This window comes from Nannospalax galili, unplaced genomic scaffold (assembly GCF_000622305.1).
Source record: "Nannospalax galili isolate Female #2095 unplaced genomic scaffold, S.galili_v1.0 scaffold44, whole genome shotgun sequence".
Taxonomy (NCBI): domain Eukaryota; kingdom Metazoa; phylum Chordata; class Mammalia; order Rodentia; family Spalacidae; genus Nannospalax; species Nannospalax galili.
The window spans coordinates 4,462,579-4,481,255 of NW_008355789.1; the positions used below are offsets into that span (position 1 = coordinate 4,462,579).

At 47.3% G+C, this 18,677-nt stretch overlaps 1 protein-coding gene across 10 annotated transcripts in view; it reads left to right on the forward strand.

The window, feature by feature from the left end:
• Positions 1-18,677, forward strand: part of Mical2 (microtubule associated monooxygenase, calponin and LIM domain containing 2) — a 147,814-nt gene that overhangs the window by 75,843 nt on the left and 53,294 nt on the right. For all 10 annotated transcript variants that reach the window (XR_003847103.1, XM_008853491.2, XM_008853489.3 and 7 more), the window contains exons 4-6: positions 12,417-12,624; positions 16,323-16,439; positions 18,201-18,302. Coding sequence is in view for 9 of the 10 variants with exons in the window: in XM_008853491.2 (XP_008851713.1) it covers positions 12,417-12,624; positions 16,323-16,439; positions 18,201-18,302 (427 nt within the window). In the remaining variant the exon portion in view is untranslated. The remainder of the gene's footprint in view (positions 1-12,416; positions 12,625-16,322; positions 16,440-18,200; positions 18,303-18,677) is intronic.

Consider the following 18,677-nt stretch of genomic DNA (forward strand, 5'->3'; position numbering starts at 1 on the left):
GTGAACAAAAGATACTGGAAAGGAAAAGTGGCCCTAAATCTTTGAGAAAGATGACAGCAAGAAACAATCAGACGCTGGCCTCGGAAGGACCAGGTGGAACGGTCAGACGCTGGCCTCGGAAGGACCAGGTGGAACGGTCAGACGCTGGCCTCGGAAGGACCAGGTGGAACGGTCAGACGCTGGCCTCAGGAGGACCAGGTGGTCACACCCTGCCCTGCCTACTGTTAGCTGTGTGAGCTTAGACAAATGAGTCTGCGTTTTGGAGCTGGACTGCCCAAGTTCAAATGCCGGTTCCTTCACTTCTGTATTCTGTGACCTTGAATGTGCCACTTAGCCACTTTGTGCCACGGTTTCTGAATCTCTGGTGGCCCTGAGGATTCTGCATGTGTGACCCTTAGAACTGTGCTCAGCGCAGTTCAGGTTGTGCTGTCTCACCATTGAGCCTCCATTATTTCTCTCTGTCAGGTGAGAATAATGAGGTCATGTTCACCCTGGCTCCACAGTGGCTCCTGTAAGGCCCTAGTGAGTGAATATACCTCAGGCAGGCTCAGTGGCAGACATGTCAGGCACTGGGCTACCTCTCTTGACCTTGAGTGGCCCCAGACTGAGGCATCTGTTGAGTGGAAATGTTTATCATTAGGTAGATTGACAGCTGCTGATTGTAACCTTGGCTGGCGTGCTCCCCACTGGGTAAGGGTAGGGTGGCATATTCAGCCTGTGTTCTGCCTTTAACATTGGATTAGCGACCTATATTGTTGGCTCCTTTGATAAACCACCAGGGCTGACAGGGAAGGAGTATCCTGCTGTTGCTGTAAATTTTCCTGCAGGAACTCATGAGTGCCTGCTGCTCACACTAGGCTGGCTCCAAGGGTGCTGGCCACCCAGCCCCCCCCCCAGTACTCTCTGTTCTTTCTCTCTCTCTCTCTCTCTCTCTCTCTCTCTCTCTCTCTCTCAGCACTGTTTGATATTTGTAATCCTTATCACTTAATAATTCAATTTCAAAAATGTGTCCAATAGAAATGCTTAAGTGTGAAAATGATATCGACGAGAATATTCATTGCAGTGCTGCAGTGTGAGGGACAAGTCAGGATGATGGGATGGAGAATTCTGAGGAATGCAAGAGCCTGGTTCTAGCTGTTACTGATTCCCAGCCCTCTCCTGACTTTGTTGCAAAACCTTCCATGATCCTGCCTTCGAGGATGGTGAATGTTTTGTTTGTTTTGCTTTTTCTAAGCTGGAGTTCTGAGTCCCAGAGTGTTCTAACAAGTGAAAAGTTATCTACTCAGGAAAGAGGGAGGAGGTAAAGGGTCCTGGTGCATGGCAATGAAAAAAAAGAGTAGAAACAGGCAGTGTGTTCATCGCGGTTCTCCGGAAACAACCAACAGGACATGTATGAGACCAGGAGGCTAGGGATTCAGAAATGTGGCCTGGTGTTCCACAAATGAGGACTTCCCTCTTCTCTAATGACCACAGAACATTTTCCCACACCAGATTTGTGGTCAAGGGTGCATCTCCTGAGAAGGCCACAAGAGAATCAGATAGACAGGCTTGAAAATCATTCAGTGAAACAAGTCACGTTGCCGTAGAGACTGTGGCTCCTGTCTGCCACCTGGCTCTCTGTGCAGCTCTGTGTGCATGTAGGCTAAATGCATGCTCTGGGACTAAGTCCCTGGGTTAAATACATAACCTTAGGTAGCCAGGCATGGTGGGGCATGCCTTAATCCAGCACTTGGGAGGCAGAGGCTGGCAGATCTCTGGGAGTTCGAGGCCAGCCTGGTCTCCAAAGCAAATCTAGACCAGTCTGTAGCTACAGGGAGACCCTGTCTCAAAAACACCCATAGATAGATGGATGGATGGATGGATGGATGGATGGATGGATGGATGGCTAGATAGATAAAATTTTGGAACCAGATGCCTAGGTTAAATAGATGGTCTATGCAAGGTAGATAAACATGTGGTCTGTGCCTGGTAATTAGAAGCATGGTCTGTGTACCATGGTTAAATGTGTGGTCTCTGGACCAGATGCCAGGACTCCATTCTGGCTTCACCAGCTCCAAAACATTCTCAGGGCCATGTGCTATTGTGAACATGGACTCAGAGTGGTCCTGACACGTTATTATAAATTTAGCTATTATTATTGTAACATAAGAACCCCTATTTGACAAACTACTGAGCAACTAAAAAGAGAAATAAAACGGGGTCTGAAGAGATAGTTCTTCAGTTAAGAGCACTGGCTGCTCTTGCAGAGGACCCAGGTTCAATTCCCAGCAGCCACATGGCAGCTAACAACCATCTGTAACTGCAGTTTCAGGGGAATCCAATGCCTTCTTCTGACCTCTGCAGGCATTGCATGACATGGGCACACTTACATACATGCAAGCAATACACTCATACACATAAAATAAAATAAAAAATAAACAAAAAATAAGATAAATTGATAAGGAGATGGATGGATGGGTATGGATGGATGGGTGCGTAGATGGACAGATGGATAGATAGATGAATGGATGGATGGATGGGTAGATGGATGGATAGATGGATAGACGTTAGATGGATGGATGGATGATGGATGGGTGAATGAATAGATGGATGGATGGATGAGTGGGTGGGTGGATGGGTGGGTGGATAGATGGGTGAGTGGGTGGGTGGATGGGTGAGTGGATGGATATATGATTGATGGATGGATGGATGGATGGATGGATAAGATGAGGAAAACAAGGAGAGTAAAACCTAATTATAGAAACTAGGTTGGCCAGTATTTCAATGATGCCTGTTTCTTGCAACTTTTGTATTTGGAAAATGTTATAATAAAATGTTTCTAAAAATATTGCAAAGCTATTAGAATAAAAATGGGAAGAAGCCTACAGAAGGAAAATATAAAAGTAAATTCTGGAAATACGCAGAAAATAAAACCAGATGCCTATATTTCTTACAATAGATGCCTTTTATTTTTATTTTATTTTATTTTTGGTCTTTTGAGGTAGGGTCTCCCTGTAGCTACAGCTGGTCTGGAACTCACTATGTAGACCAGGGTAGACTTGAACTCACAGAGATCCACCTGCCTCTGCCTCTATTTTATTCTCTAATATTTTATTTTATCATTTTTATTTTGTGTGTATGAGTATATTGCCTACATGTGTGTAAATGCACCTGTGTTGTGCAGTGCCCAGGCAGAGAGTGAATCAGTGGGAAGATGTGGTACGATCACTAGGCCTTCGCCATTGGAGAACAAAGACAGGGTATATGGTAGGCACTGAAATTTGAAGGAAACGTGAGCTCAAGTTCACATGGGGCCTGGAGGTCATGGTGAGGTCTTCCAATTCCAGTTCTGAGATCCGCAGGAGCAGGTGAGAGGTGTTGAACTGGGAGAATCAAGGCCACGCTTTAGAAGGCAGAAGGTTCCATGGGTATTTCCCGAGACAGTGGCAGTCGGAGAGGAGCAGGTCAGCACAGGATGTAGATCTGTGAGATGCTATTAGACCGTCCAGAAATTAGTGAGCAAGTAAGCGACTGTTGGATTTTGGAGTCCAGAGAAGTTTCAGGGGATCATTTTGCTTATCAACATCTGGGTAATGTATAAAGCTGGAGAAGTAATAGTATCAAAGTGAAGAAGAGAAGAGGTCTAAGACCCAGGAAGATGGGAGAAGCAGCCAGGGCACCTGAGCACCCACTGGGCAGGGTGGAAGATTCTGGGTAAAGGCTGCTGTGAGAGCTTCCCTCTAGCTTCCTTTCTGTCTCTCTCTGACATTGTTTTGGAACCTACTGTCCTAATGCAGGGCTTTCATTCCATTCCAAACCCACTATAGCCAAAAGAGGGGAATAGAGCCCACACCTGATCCAATTCCAAGCCCCTTCAGATCTGATCCTCCTCCCCCACCTACCTAGTTTCACCTTCTCCACCCATCCAAGCCCCTTCTGAAGCCCTGCCCAGGCTCCCCGCTGCCCTGCAAACCTTCTTCCTCTTTCTTGTTTTTGCTATTTTTTTCTGCCACTCCAATTCCACAGCTCAATTCTCCCATCACATTTCATCTCCTGCAAGGACCCTTCATGACCAAAGCCACCAATCTCTTCCTTCTCCAAGTTTCTGTAATCGTCACAGGTTACCATGTGGCCTAGCATGACTTGTACCTGTCCCCCTTTGGCCCTGGCCCTAATCCCAGCTGCACCATTAGTCTCCTAAGGCATGGAGACACAAGCCTAGACTCCCTTAGAGCTGTCTCACTGGTCCTTATACATCTTATATGGGAGGAGGAATGTTGACAATCTCCCACTTAACTCTCCCCAACCTGGAGGAGTTAATATAACACTGTGACCTTGAGCCTGACCTCTGGGATCATAGGTTAGGTTTTCCCTCTCGTTCTATAATCAGGATCCAGTCACTTGCAAATGACTGTGGATATGCCTTATCAGCAAGCAGTGTGGGTAGCTCCAATACTTATTCTAAAAACTTCTTACCCTTGCTCTTCTCAGTAGGAATACATGAGCATCAAAGTTGGGACTGAGTTAGGACTTTGGCTCTCATTAGCAGGGACTTGGCTGGGGTGGCACTGGTATCTTAACCTCAGAGACCTCCTGCTTTGGGTGGAGAGATACCATGAGTCCTGGATGGACCCAGAGACAGTGTAGGGCTGAGGACTGTGCTTATGACTTCCAGACCGGTTGCCATTGGAGCATACCCATGAGGCCAAGGGACAGAATGTTTGCAAATGAAACTGTCCCTGGGTTCAGAACGTGTGGTCCCTGGCTATACTGCTCATGAGAGGAGACCACCCAGTGGCTCCAGCCAGGAGGAAAGGACAAAGTGGGCTGGACTATTTCTCATAGGAACTGGGACTTGTTTTCTTGGGGGGAAGCATGGAGAATGAGATATCGTCTCCATTTCCTTTCTGTAAATCTCTAAGGTTAGCAAGTGGAGTGTAGTTGTTACTTGGGAATAACTGGGTGTTACTGAGATGCAAGAATAAGTCAGGGCTATGGATATAGCTCAGTTGGCAGAGTGTTTGCCTAGTGTACATGAAGTTCTGGGTTTAGTTCCTACCACTTCATAAACCAAGCATGATGGCACATGCCTCTGATCCCTGCACTTGGTGGAGGTAAAGGCAGGAAAATCAGAAGTTCAAGATCATCCTTAGCTATATATGGAGTTTGAGATCAGATTGGGCTATTTGAAACGAGAGAGAGAGGGGGACAGGGGGAGGGGGACGGGGGAGGGAGAGAAGAGGGTAGAGGGGAGAAAGGGGGAGGATGGGGGTGGAGGGAGACTTGAAATGGTCATGAAAGCCCTGTCTGACTCCTGCGCGGCTGAGATCTTTGTAGCCATCTCTCTCATGAGTCCCTTCTATGCTGCCCTGTTGGATGAGGCTATAAGCTCCCTCAGCCCCCACCATAAGCCCCCTCCCTCTTCCTGCAGGCACAAGGGAAGTGCCTTGGCTTTGAACACTTTTCATCCTATGATTTTGAACAGGCTGATTTTATTTGCGGTCACCAGTAACAGCCACGGGCTTCCTGCCTGGGTTCAGATAAGTAGCTCGTCCTAACAGAAGCTGTGAAGCCACCCTGGGAAGTTAGGTAGCATGTCTCTGGCACCAGAGTGCTGCCCAAGAGAGCCAGCCTGCCAGGATTGCTGCTGCTACCTGGGAGACAGCACTGTGCCTGATCTCTCCAGGCCCAGCTTGCTGCCAGGTCATCAGTTCACCATAGAACACGTGCTATCTAAACCCAAATTTCACTGCTGTGCCACCTGCCAGTGTGGCTTCTCAGAACTTGCACAGGCTCAAGCTCCATCTGGTCTGGGAACTTCCACTCTGGGGAACAGCATGAAGCTCAGCTTGGCACAGTTCTTCTATGCAGAGGCCCTGTGAGCTCAGGATGAAGTCATGCTCCTTGTAGCAGCCACCATGGCCTCCATTCAGGGAAGGCAGGAAATGACCCCCCTCCATCTTCACCACATCCCCTGTGCTCAGGCTTTTACAAGCCATTGAGGACACAAGCCTGGGTTCAAATCCAAATCTAACCATCTACCTGTTACACAATCTTGGAAAAAATTTCTTACCCTCTTTATCTCCAGTTTTTAACCCCACAAAATAAATGATTGTGTTTGCAACTTCCAAACCAGATACTAGTATGAGCTAGTGGACTCATGAGGCCCAGGGGCAGAATGTTGACAAATGAAACTCGTCCTGGATCTCTGTAGTTCCTGCTTAACCTACTCACACAAGGAGGTACCTGGAATACATTGCTTGAATATGTCCCACTCTATGACTCCCTGCCTTACTATTTGAGATAGGGTCTCTCACAGAACCTGGAGCTAGGCTTGCAGTCAGCAAACCCTGGTGATCCTCCAGTCTCCACTCCCCCCCCGCCCCCTCCCCCAACACACACAGTGCTGAGGTTACAGGCACATGCATGGGCACACCTGGCTTTTTTTTTTTTAACCTGGGTGTCGAGACTTTGGACTCAGGTCCTCAGGCTTGCACAGCAAGTGCCCTTACCCTCTGAGTCATCTCTCCAGCCCTTGCTTAACTTTTCTATCTCCACTTAGAAGGTAGCTGTGAGGCTAACAACTCCAAATGGCAGTTGCAATGATGAAATACAGGAAGTGGTTGGGGTGGTGCCTGGCAGAGTGCAGTTGAAATATGGTAAGTGTCATTTCAGCTAAGTGATAGGACAGTGATCAGCAGGCTACAAGTGGCAGCCCCCCACCTGAAGGCCATTCCCAGGGCTGGTTTTGCACACCACCTCACCATAACCTTGGCCTGCAATGCATCCAAGGAGAAAAGAGGCAGAAAGCAGAAGCAGAAATAAAACCTGCAGATGGCTGAGCCCTGGCCTAGCTCCTGGTCCATTTAGTGTTTCTCTCTGAGATTTGAGACCGAATCCCAGCATACCCATTTACTTATAGGTTAGGAAGAGGGATGTTTGGAAGATGCAACATCCCTTCAACAAATGAGTCACTGGGCTGGGGAAATGGATCAGTAGATAAGGCACATATCTTATAAGCCTGATAACTAGAGCTTGGCTCCCCAGGACCCATGTAAATGTTGGCTGGGTGTGGTGGCTCTAATTCCAGCCCTCAGAAGTCAGAGACTATGACAGGAGGAGGTGGGGTTCCTCAGAGTAATAGTGAGTTGACAAGCAATACCAGCCTTTATTGGTGAGCTCTGGGTTCAGTTGAGTAAGGTGGGGAACAATTGAGGAGGACTCCTGATATCAACCTTGGGTACACACACACGCACACGCACACGCACACCGTATGTATGTGTACCTGCACCCACAAACATGCATATACACATGCACACCCATACACATAAACATGAAAAAAAAAAGAGTGATGTTTACAGAGGGCCTGAAAGGGAGCAAGGGTCTGTGTGAAGTGGGGCCACCCCGGTGCCTATGTCTTGGCCAGGCATAAGCATACTAATTGTTGTCCCTGCTCCTGCCCCTTGATAAATAAAGCTGTTTTTTCCACATGGTGTTTGTCTCTCTTCTCTGAGAATGTGCAGGCCCGATCTCTGCCAAGCTTATCTTTATAGTAAGTTTCCTGCTGGTGTTGGATCTGCCCGTTCCCCCATGAACAATAACACACTTTACCCGGAGCACACAGATATGCTGATTTCTGTGATGTTGGTGGCCTTGGCAGACCCCCATTCCCTCTGTCTGGGTGGGAATCTGCAGACATTAACCCTAGCTGACATGATCCCAATATCCCTCTCATGGTCCGAGAGCCAGGACCCAGTAGGTGGGGAGTGGGTGGGAAGTTCATTCATCCATCAGCTATGCACTGGGCCTCCGTGTACCAGGCAGTGTTTGGACTCCAACTGTAGAGATAATGCAGAGGATGTGGCAGCTCTTGAGGCCCAGCTGATGATAACATACAGAGCTTAGTTCTGGGTCATCAGTAAGGACTGAGCCAGTAGGAACACTGGAGAAAAAGCACAGTCTCATTTAGGGGCTGGATAAAGGTCTTGGAGCTGAATTTATTTTTATTAGTGTATGTTCGTGGGGGGATGCTTGTACATGGGTGGGGGGAGGACACCAGAGGCAATCTCAAGTCTCAAGTGTTATGCCTTAGGAAATATATTTTGAGACAGTCTCTCACTGGCATGAAACTCACCATTTTAGGATAACTGGCCAGTAAGCCCCAGGCATCTACCTGTCTCTACCTCCCCAGAGCTATTTTACAGGTATGCATGACCAATCCCAGCTTTTTTTCATATGGGTTCCGAGATCAAACTCAAGTCCTCATGCTTGTGCAGCAAGCACTTAATGGAACTTCTTCACTGGAAGTGAGTCCTCAGCAGCAGTGGCTGAGTGGGTTTGGGGAAAGAGGAGGCTCCTTTGGTCTGAGTTAGCACAGTCCTTTGCTTCTGTGGTCAGTTTGTTTGTGCATATCTAACGTCTAGAGCATCCACTGACCATGGGCACTCCTGCTTTATGTTGCTCCTCTGCCCAGACACATGACTACTGGGTATTTCAGCCTCTTGTCAGGACACCAAGTCCCCATGCTGATCATAACTAGCATATTCCAGGGGGAGCTGTCCTGGCCTTCTGCCAACTGGCCCTTGTACCAGCCTGAATTCTCTCCCTCAATGTAACTAAGTCTGTTGGTATTTGCTTTGAGTTTAGGTTATGGTATGATTGGCATCTCTGAGATCTCTGGCCCAAGATAATGTAGTGGAGCCCAAGATGGCAGGAAAGCTGAGTGTTCACTGGTGAGAGTTCAGGTGATGTCCGTTCAGGAGATCAGACATGGGACCTGGCTAGTGTTTATACTATGCGCAGCAGCCCCTGCCTGGCTGATCCAGTGATGGGTCAGGCCTGATGGATGGAAGGCTGCAGGAGGCTTCCCTTCCCTCCCTGCCCTTCTTCACCCCACATCCTCTAGCTGGCCCAGCTCCTGCCCTGGACTGATAGAGCTTGCCAACAGGAAACAATGTAGTAACTGCAAAGACATGTAATGGGTCCGGACTTCACCCCAAAGCAAACCTCACAAGTCTGGGGTTTGGAGTGGGCTCTGAAATGACCATCATTGTCTGGCTATGTGGAGTGAGGAGCTGTTTGAGGAATGAGATAAGGAGCAGAGTTGGGCTAGAGGACCTGGTTCTCTCTAGGCGCCTCTGTCCAGAGAGGAAGCCAGGCCCTCCTCCACCCCACCTACTCCCCAGTGTCTCTGGGGTGAGTCGAATCTCAGCAGTGACTTCATTTCCTCTAATTGGTTGTCTACAAACTCTCTGGAAGGTTCCAGCCAGTATATACCACACTGATTGCAGTGTGGGAGCTTCTGATTTGCTTGATCGAATTTTCCCTCGGGGACTCTGGCGGCCCAGTGGAGTGACAGCCAGGAGGATGGAGTATTTACTCAGGAAGGGGAGTATGTGTTTTTAAGATAACATTTGATCCTGAGCAGAGAGAAGTTTCCAGATGTCTCCGCAACATCAGTGAGTGGGGAGTGGATGGAGGTTTTACTTTTTGCCTTGCTGAACAGCTTCAGTCACACACACACACACACACACACACACACACACACACACATGCCCTCCCCCATGAACTCCTGCCCCAGCTGGACCACTGCCATATTCCTCAGTTTTCATGCAACATCGGGGTTTTGCAGAAAATTGGATGGAAGGGCTCTTACTCAGTCTGGTTATCTGGGTCACCATGTGTCCCCCTTCTGTCCTAACAATCTGCGTCCTCCCTGAGGAAGGACACAGTCTTCAACACACAGTGACCCTGCATGGGACCTTGTATACAGTCTGTCTCTTCTTCCCACATGACCCCAATGCCAGCAAAACCGATGCATTTAAGACCTTCATCATTTGACTGCAAATCATCTGTCCTTTCTTTTCTCTCCCTCCAAAGGGCCCTTCTCTCCTTTTCACTTCTTTCTCTGCAAATGGGCTCCATCAGCTGAAATCTTAGATTTTCTTTTGATTTCTGCCAAGCCAAAAGTGGAGCACGACCATCTAGGTTCATATCCTGGTTCTGTCCCTTTCAATCTGGAACCATCTGGAACCACAGATTAGTTGGTTAACCTTGCTGCTCTGTGCCCTGGGTTCCCTGTTTGTGAAATGATCAAAATAGTAGTTCTGTAGTTTTAAATTTAAAACGTAAAAATACTTGAAGCTACGTCTGATACTTACTGAGTCTTCCACAAATGGAGTCTGTAGTGATGGTGGTAATAACTCAGAGTTATTACCTGTGAGTCTACTGGGCATTCCATTCTACCAGGCATAGTAGCTTTTCCCCTTCTGTATGCCACATAGAACGAACCACATCGAGTTAGTATTTATTTCAAAGCTCAGCTCATGACCTGTTTGATTTTTGGACTTTATCTAGAATTTGCAATCCTTCTGCCTTAGCCTCCTGAGTCCTGGAACTGTACTCATACTACCTTGCCTGGCTTTCATACAATTTTTATTCATATACTATAAGATTCACCCAAATAAAGCATATAATTCAGTGCCTATAGTAGTCACAAAGTTATGCAACTATCACCATTGCCTAATTCCAGAACATTCTAAAAAAAGCCCAGCTATCTGGTAGCAGTCACTTCCTAATCCTTTCTTCCCTATAACCTTGTTACCACGAGCCCTTGTATCTCTTCGGATTACCTACTCTGGGCATCTTATGTAAATAGAAATATGCAATGTGCTTCCATTTGTGTTCAGTCTCTTTAACTCCATGCAATGTTTTCAAGATTCATCCAAATATTGCAACTTGACCCCTTTTTGTAGATGGATAATATATCTATTGCATGGATATATTTATCAACAGATATCACACTTTGTTCGTGAATTCATAGATGTGAGTTGTTTCCCACATCACACATTAGGGCTGTTGTGAGCTGCACCACGCTCACCATTCAAGGAGAGGTTTTTGCGCTCACTCACGTTTTCTAGTAGAGCTCCTGGCTGACATGGTGCCTCTGTGTTTAGCTGTTCGAGGAATTATTATACCAGACTGTTTCCAAGCTTTTTCACTAGCTATGTATGATGGTTTGAACATCGCCATCTCCAATTCTTATTCTCTCTCTCTTTAAACTAGAGCCTTCCTGGGGAGTGGGGAGTGACTACTTACTGTGCCTTTGTTTTGCATTTTTCTGGTGGTATTGACATATTTTCTTGTACTTTATTACCACTTATATATCTTTATTAAAAATGTCCATTTAAATTTTTTCTTGGTGTTTACTTGATCTATTTTTTCCATTATAAGCTGTCAAAATTCTTTTTTTTTTCAAGACAGAGTCTCCCTGTAGCCCCAGTTGGCCTGGAACTCACTATGTAGACCAGGCTGACCCTGAACTCACAGAAATTTGCCGGTCTCCTGAGTGCTGGGATTAAAGGCTTGCGCCACCACACCTGGCTTGAGCTGTCAAAATTCTTTATGTGTATTAGATGCAAATGTCCTATCAGAACTTATTAGATAATAAAATTTTCAAATATTTTCTCCCATATGTGGAACTGTTTCCCTGTTCTTCCTTTCTTTTCGGGGCGGGGGGGTGGTAGGCGCTAAGACAGGCTCACCTGGTCTTACAGGCATGCACCACCACCATACCTGGCTTCTTTTTGCTTTCTTGAAAGTATCCTTTGAAGTACCAAAGTTTCTTTTAAGATTTATTTTTATTTACATATATGTCTGTGTCTGAGTGTGTGTTTGTGCACATGAGTGCAGGTGCCTGTGGATGCTTAGAAGAGGGTGTCGGATCCCCAAAGCTGGAGTTACAGGTGGTTGTGAACTACCCAACATTGGTGCTGGGAATCAAACTTGGGTCTTCTGGAAGAACAGGAATGCTCCAAATTGCTGATCCATCTCTTCAACCCAAGTTTTTAATTTTAATGAAGTCCAATTTATCAATATTTATTTTCTTTTGCTTTTGATTCTGTCTCCAAGAAACTACTGACCAATCCAAACACATGAGAAACATGTATTGTGTGCTTTTTTATGACATACAAGAAGTTTATTATTTTTACTATCTATTGATTTAGTGGTGCTGAGGATGTAGCCCAGGGTCTCATACATACTAGGCCAGTGCTCTATATTTGAGCTACGGCCCCATCCCCATATACTTTCCTAGGCTGATCCTATTTATAATAACCATATGAGAAGAAACAATGCTTCAAAGATCCGCTTCACAGATAAAGAAACTAAGAGGTCGTGTGCCAGGGTTGGGATTCAAACCTGCTTTGGTCTCACTCTGAATCTCCCACACACCTCATGGTGGCTTCTCCCAGGGTCCCTCTGCTGTGTGTCCTTCAGGGCTTACACGGTGTCTGGTCTGTGAAGAATGCACTGGAAGGATAAGTAACAGGTCCTAGAGGCTGTGCAGTATGTCCTGGCTAGGGGAGGGGTTGCACCTCAGTGAAACTGATGAATGGATATGCCAGGGTGTTAAACACTTCTATCCTCTCCCTCTACAGTGTCTCATCATCGGGGGAGGACCATGTGGCTTGCGCACTGCCATTGAACTTGCCTACCTGGGAGCCAAGGTGGTCGTGGTGGAGAAGAGGGACACCTTCTCCCGAAACAATGTGCTGCATCTCTGGCCCTTCACCATCCATGACCTGCGGGGCCTGGGAGCCAAGAAGTTCTATGGGAAGTTCTGTGCTGGCTCCATCGACCACATCAGTGAGTGGGGCTTATGGTGGGAGAACTCCAGGAATGTCAGGGTCTGACTGTGGACGGGGCACATCTTACTTTTCTCATTGCTGTGACCAAATACCTGATAGGAATCAGCTTGAGGAAAGGTTTATTTTGGCTCATGTTAGGAAAGGCATGGCGACAGGCAGCTCCATGGAGGTAGACAGCTCAGTGGCCATGGCAACATGTGGCAGCTGCTGGCGCACATCTTGGCAGATTAGGAAACAAAGAGAGGGCTGGCAGACTAGATGGGCTATAAACCTCAAGGCCCAACACCTGGCCCACTTCCTCCAGCTGGGCCCTACCTCCTAAAGGTTCCACAGTTTCCCAAAACAGCACCACCAGAACAGGATCAAAGGTCAGATACATGCGCCTATGAGGGACATTTCAGTTTGCTTTTAACTTGTTCTATGCCCTGTGTGATGATGTCCCACTAGACTTAAAAACCAGGTCAGGGACTGTGACACATCCTGCTTGCCAAATTACCTGTCTCCAGGGCCTAAGAATGCTTGACACAGATCAGCTGTACAATAAACATCTGTTGAATGAGTGAATGAAATGCAAAACCCAGAGGCAAATAGCAGAGTCTGTACTCCCAGGGAGCACACCGAGATTTTGTCAGCAATGAAATATATTTTAATAGAGTGACTCACACTAGCTGGATGAAATCAGAAGAGAGACATCACAAAACCTCTAACTGGGCCAGGTGGTTGAGACCTCTTCATGCAAAGGGCTTTGGACAGTGTGCTGTTGGTACTGGGGTACCAGGGCAGGTATAGGATTAGAAGACTGACATAGTTAGATGTATACTCTCTGACAGATCTCTTCCCAGCGTTTCTTTGAGCTTTGAAGAGAGAGAAGGCATCATGAGGTAACTTCAGGGAGACTAGGAAGGGAAGTCCTTGAAGGACGTGTGGAGCATAGCTACTGTTCTACCATTATTCACAAATGGAATCTCGAGGCAGGATGTATGTACATAGGCTTTGGGGGAGACAGCATCCTACCTTCTCACTGCTTTCCAAGGAGGCGGTGTCTAGCTATTGTATATATGGTAATCGGGTCCATAGGCAGGTTAACTGTTGGGTAGTTAAGTGTTTGAATGGAATTGAACAGTGTGTCTCCCATTTCTTGCTTACTTGAGTCAAGCTCCTTAACCTTCTCAGGCTTCAATTTTGCCTCCTATAAAATATGATTAATGCCCATCTCCCTGAATTGTTAAGATTTCATGGGGGTCAAGTTCATAACATGCTTAGTACCGTGCCTGGCATGTAGTAAGTGTAAGGAAATGCTTCATATGCGGTGGTAGACAGTGAGCAGGGTGGTCCCCAAACATGAGAGCCCTGGAGCTGCATCTCATAGCCAGTAGTTTCCCATGGAGATGGATTTGGTGGGGGGGAATGGGCGGAACCACGTCCATAGGGGATGAGCATGGATGGGAGAGTGGAGTCGGGTGTGGACGGGAGTGACTGGAGAGAATTAGCAGCTGCTAAGGGTGTAATTTATTCAGGCACAGAAGAATCGACCAGCAGTGGCCCCAGACTTTATTCCTGCTTTGGGATGAGAAAATTCCAATGGAAAGAAATTTATATTTGCCCAGAAAGCCACAGCATGAGCTGGCGGGATGCTGTGTCTCACCCAGAGAAGAAGCACTGTGGGTTACAATGTGCAGGGATGGTGTTGAGCTCTGTTTTCAGGCAGTGCTGGGAAAATGCGCCTGGCCTTGTGGTTAGAAGCGGGGTGACTTACTGAGTACCTACTATGTTCTGGAACCAGATCAGCCAGGAATCTTGACCCTGTGGGGAGTGGTCAGGCTTCCCCTGGAAGGACTGTCTCATAGCAGGTCATGGACTGGGCTTTGTGAACCAGCTATCTGGCTTCTAGTCAGACCATCCACCATCTCTACCCCCAGCTGCGCCCTCAGATTCGGTAGTACTCAGGAGTTCAATGTGTCCTGTGTTAGTACCTGCCCCTTCCCAACATTCTTCCAGCCTCTAGGCTGTTAGCAGATGTGTGCTCCTGTGCCTGGGGAGGGAGACCACAGGCTGGGCCATCCTACTCTGTGCACTCCTTAGGTCTTCCCTTCTTAGCATCCCCAGGACAGAGGAAGAGCGGGTCATGCCCTTCCAGCTCCAGGCCCTCCTGGATTCCTCTCCTCCTTCCCCCTTCTCCTGTCACTAGTCTTCCTGTTCTTCACACTGCCTGTACCGCCAGCCCTCTATGGGTATCCCATCCCTCATAGTATTCGTTCCAGAAAGGGGAAGTGTGGACTGTCTGCCTACTCATCCCTTCTCATGGTGGGGTCTGCCCCCGCCACCATCATCACACTAAAGAGATTTTCACCCAGAAGTCTCTGGCCCCTGAGTGCCCTGGCTTCACTGTGGCCTTTGTAGTCCTTTGTTTCCTCAAGGGATCTGATACCCTTGATTCCTCCTCTCTTGGCTGTCAGGGCCCCAGCTCAGGCCATGTTCTGCTACTACCTGGCCCCCACCTCCAGGCCCTGTCCCTCTGTTCATCCGTTTCCTCCATTCAAGGGCATGTGCCCATCTCTTGTGCCTATTATGATACCTGGCACATTGTAGATGCTCAGTAAATATTAAATGATCTAAGGCCACTCAATAGGAAGAGACTCACTGAGAGTGTAAAACATCTCACAATGCAGAAAAATATTTGGAGGATGTCCATTCATGCTGAATGGTGAGGGACAAACAGGGTTCCACTTACTGAAGGCACTCGAGAGGGTGGTGTCCTAGTTTGTTCTTCATTGCTGTTTCAAAATACTCTGACCAATACCAACTTGGGGAGGAAAGGGTTTATTTAGCTTACATCTCCCAGGTCGTAGTTCATCAGGGAGCCCAAGGTAGGAACTCAGGGCAGGAACCTGGAAGCAGGAGCTGGAGCACAGGCCATGGAGGAACGCTGCTTACTGGCTTGCTCCCCTGGCCCCTGCTCAGCCTGCTTTCTTATGCAACACAGGCCCACCTGCCCAGGGGTGGCACCACCCACAGTGGGCTGGGCCCTCCCACATCACTCATCAAGAAGATGCCCTTCAGACATGGCCACAGGCCAGTCCAATAGAGGCAATTTCCTGATTGAGGCTCCCTCAACCCAGGTGTGTCAAGTTGACACTAAAGCTATCCAGCACAGGTGGTAAAAGGTAGAAGGCATTGAGACCAGCTTTGGAGGGAGAATTCCCCACCCTGTGCCTCCCCTTTAGAGGGTGAAGAGCATTAGGCATGAGCCCCAATGAATCAGCCATTTGATCTCTGACTTTTCTTACAGCTCTTGACTCTGTCTACACCTCTTTCCATCTTATCTCATCAGATCCAGAGCCTGGCAGGAGAGAGAGAACCTCCCTAGTTTCAGCACCCTGGCACAGCTATCAAAGTCATCAAATCAGACACCGGGTTCACCTTCTGGTTTTTGTTACTGTCTGACCTCAAGCCATCACTTAACCTTATTAAATTTTAGTGTCTCATTAAATGAGACTAACAAGGGTCCCAGAGGACCACTGTGGGCTAAATAAAAAACCCAGAGTGCTTGGCACAATCTCAGTGCTCAGTGATTGGTCTTTGCTGTTGTACTGCTAGGCTCCAAGATCACTGAGCCACAACTGTGCAGTATACTGTGCATATAGCAGGTGCTCAAGCATTGCTCTTGACAGTCATCTCTCCTTCCCTTCCTGACAGGTATTCGGCAACTGCAGCTCATCCTGTTCAAGGTGGCCCTGATATTGGGAGTAGAGATCCATGTGAATGTGGAATTTGTGAAGGTTCTAGAGCCTCCTGAAGACCAAGAAAATCAAAGTACAGTATAATTTTCCTTTTCTGTTTTGAAAGCACATATTGCAAATAGGAAGCTGCACTTTTAGCTCTCAGAGGCTATCTGTCTGCAAGTTATTTTTGCTGAGAGATGTTTGGCATACTTCCACTGACAAATACTTTACCTTTTTTGACCATTTCTGTGGCTTTAGGCTTACTCTTCAACTCCCGGGGGTGATGTGGGGTGGGGGAGGGGACAGTGGATTATTATTAAGTCATGAAGCCTATAATTTGGTTGCCTGGTCCCTGGGAGATGATGCCTCAACACATGAGGTCCAGTCAGTAGCAGAAAAGAAGACACAGATCTGTGGTACTGTGGTAGAGTTCATTTACATGTTCTTAAGGCTGCATGTGTGAGTTCACACACAGATATGTGGACACACCTGCTGTGGCCTCAAAGTTCTTTAAAATCCAGTAAAGAAAGTGAGACTTCTAGAACTAAGATATTTCTTGGTATATTTATTTTTTTCCTAAGATAGGGTATCGTGTAGCTCAGGCTGACCTGAAATTTGCTGTGTAGCCAAAGATAACCCTTGAATTTCTGACCCCTCTTCTTCCACTTCCCAAGTGCTTGGATTACAGGTCCTACCACGCCTAGGATTTTTAATCTTATTGCAGTTTAATTTATAGATAATAAAATTCATCCATCTGGGTATGCCCAAGAAGGTCATGTTGTTCTGTCTCCTCTTAATATGTTTCTTTAAATTCTGCTATTTTAGCTGAGTGTGGTGGTGTACACTTGTAATCCTAGCTCTCAGGAAGCTGAGGCAGGAAGGTTGTGGGTTCAAGTCTAACCTGGGCTACATATGGAGACCCTATCTCAAAGCACTAAAACTAAATTCTGATCTCTCACTCACACCATAGTCACAGGGTCTATTTGTAAACATCTGTATCCTACTTATTGTCAGAACCGTTTCCTGCCTTGTAAACTTTGTGAGATACCAGACATCTTAGTGTCTCAGACCTTGCAGTAGCCGACACAGAGGGTACATCCTGATTTCTCCTGGCTCTGTGTGGCATGTTTGAGAATTTAGGGAGGCTTCTCTTGCCTTTAAAGAAGGACACCATAGTTTTAAGCATTCAAAGACTCTGTTCTACTGGACAATCCATCGGAATTAAGCAGACCCAGCCAGCTTGCCCTCAGAGTACGTTTCTAAAATCAGTATGCTGTGCAGAGGACCATTTGAACAAGAAGCAGAGATCCAAACTGAGTCCTTGGCATCTCACACAGCCTCTAGGATCTGTTTAGCTATGTGAGGCCATTGATGGGGCTGATATGGTAGAGGCTGGCAGGCAAGGGAGGCTAGTTCAGGGATCATTAAGGATGGACTAATGAAGGCAGGTCAAAGTAGGTGAGGAGGTGGTGCTGCTGGTTGGCTTTGTTTTAGATTTCATGGATATTAAAGGTTGCCAGAAAGAGCCTGAATCCAGACTGTCCAGGTGTGACCAACCTGCAGTTTGGACCACATGTGGCCAAGGATAGTTACAAATATGCCTGATACAAAATCGTAAACTTACTTAAAATATTCTGAGGTGTTTGGTTTTGTTGTTATGTTGCATAGCCCTCAAGCGTGAGCTCTGTAGATGGCCACATCGTCTCAGTGCCCAAAGCTGGGCGTGCTGATGCCTAGGCCTTTCTTTGGAAGGCTCAGCTGGGTCATCATCCTTTTCTAGTGGCCCACAGAGAGAGTCACTCCCTCTGTCCACCTGTGTCAGCCAGCTCATCTCATCTTTCTGTCTTGGTAGAAATCGGCTGGCGGGCAGAATTTCTCCCAGAGGACCACCCCCTGTCTGACTTTGAGTTTGATGTCATCATTGGTGCAGATGGCCGCAGGAACACCCTGGAAGGTGAGGACTCTGCTTCTTGGGGCTGGGGGGGTGGAAATGGGAAGAATTGGGGGAGGGTGGGAAAGATGGCAGATGCTGGAATGGAGGGCAGGCTGTCCTGTCCTGCTTGAGGCCTAGGGGCTATCCTTATGTAAGGCTGAACATGTGAGGACAGCCATTTCTCTCTTTTTCTCTGTCTCTGTTTCTCTCTGTGTCTCTGTGTTTCTGTCTCTCTGTCCCTCTTTGTCTCTGCCTGTCTCTGTTTCTCTGTTTCTCTGTCTCTCTCTGTCTCTCTCTGTCTCTCTCTCTCTCTCTGTCTCTCTCTCTCTGTCTCTGTCTCTGTCTCTCTCTCTCTGTCTCTGTCTCTGTCTCTGTCTCTGTCTCTCTCTCTCTCTG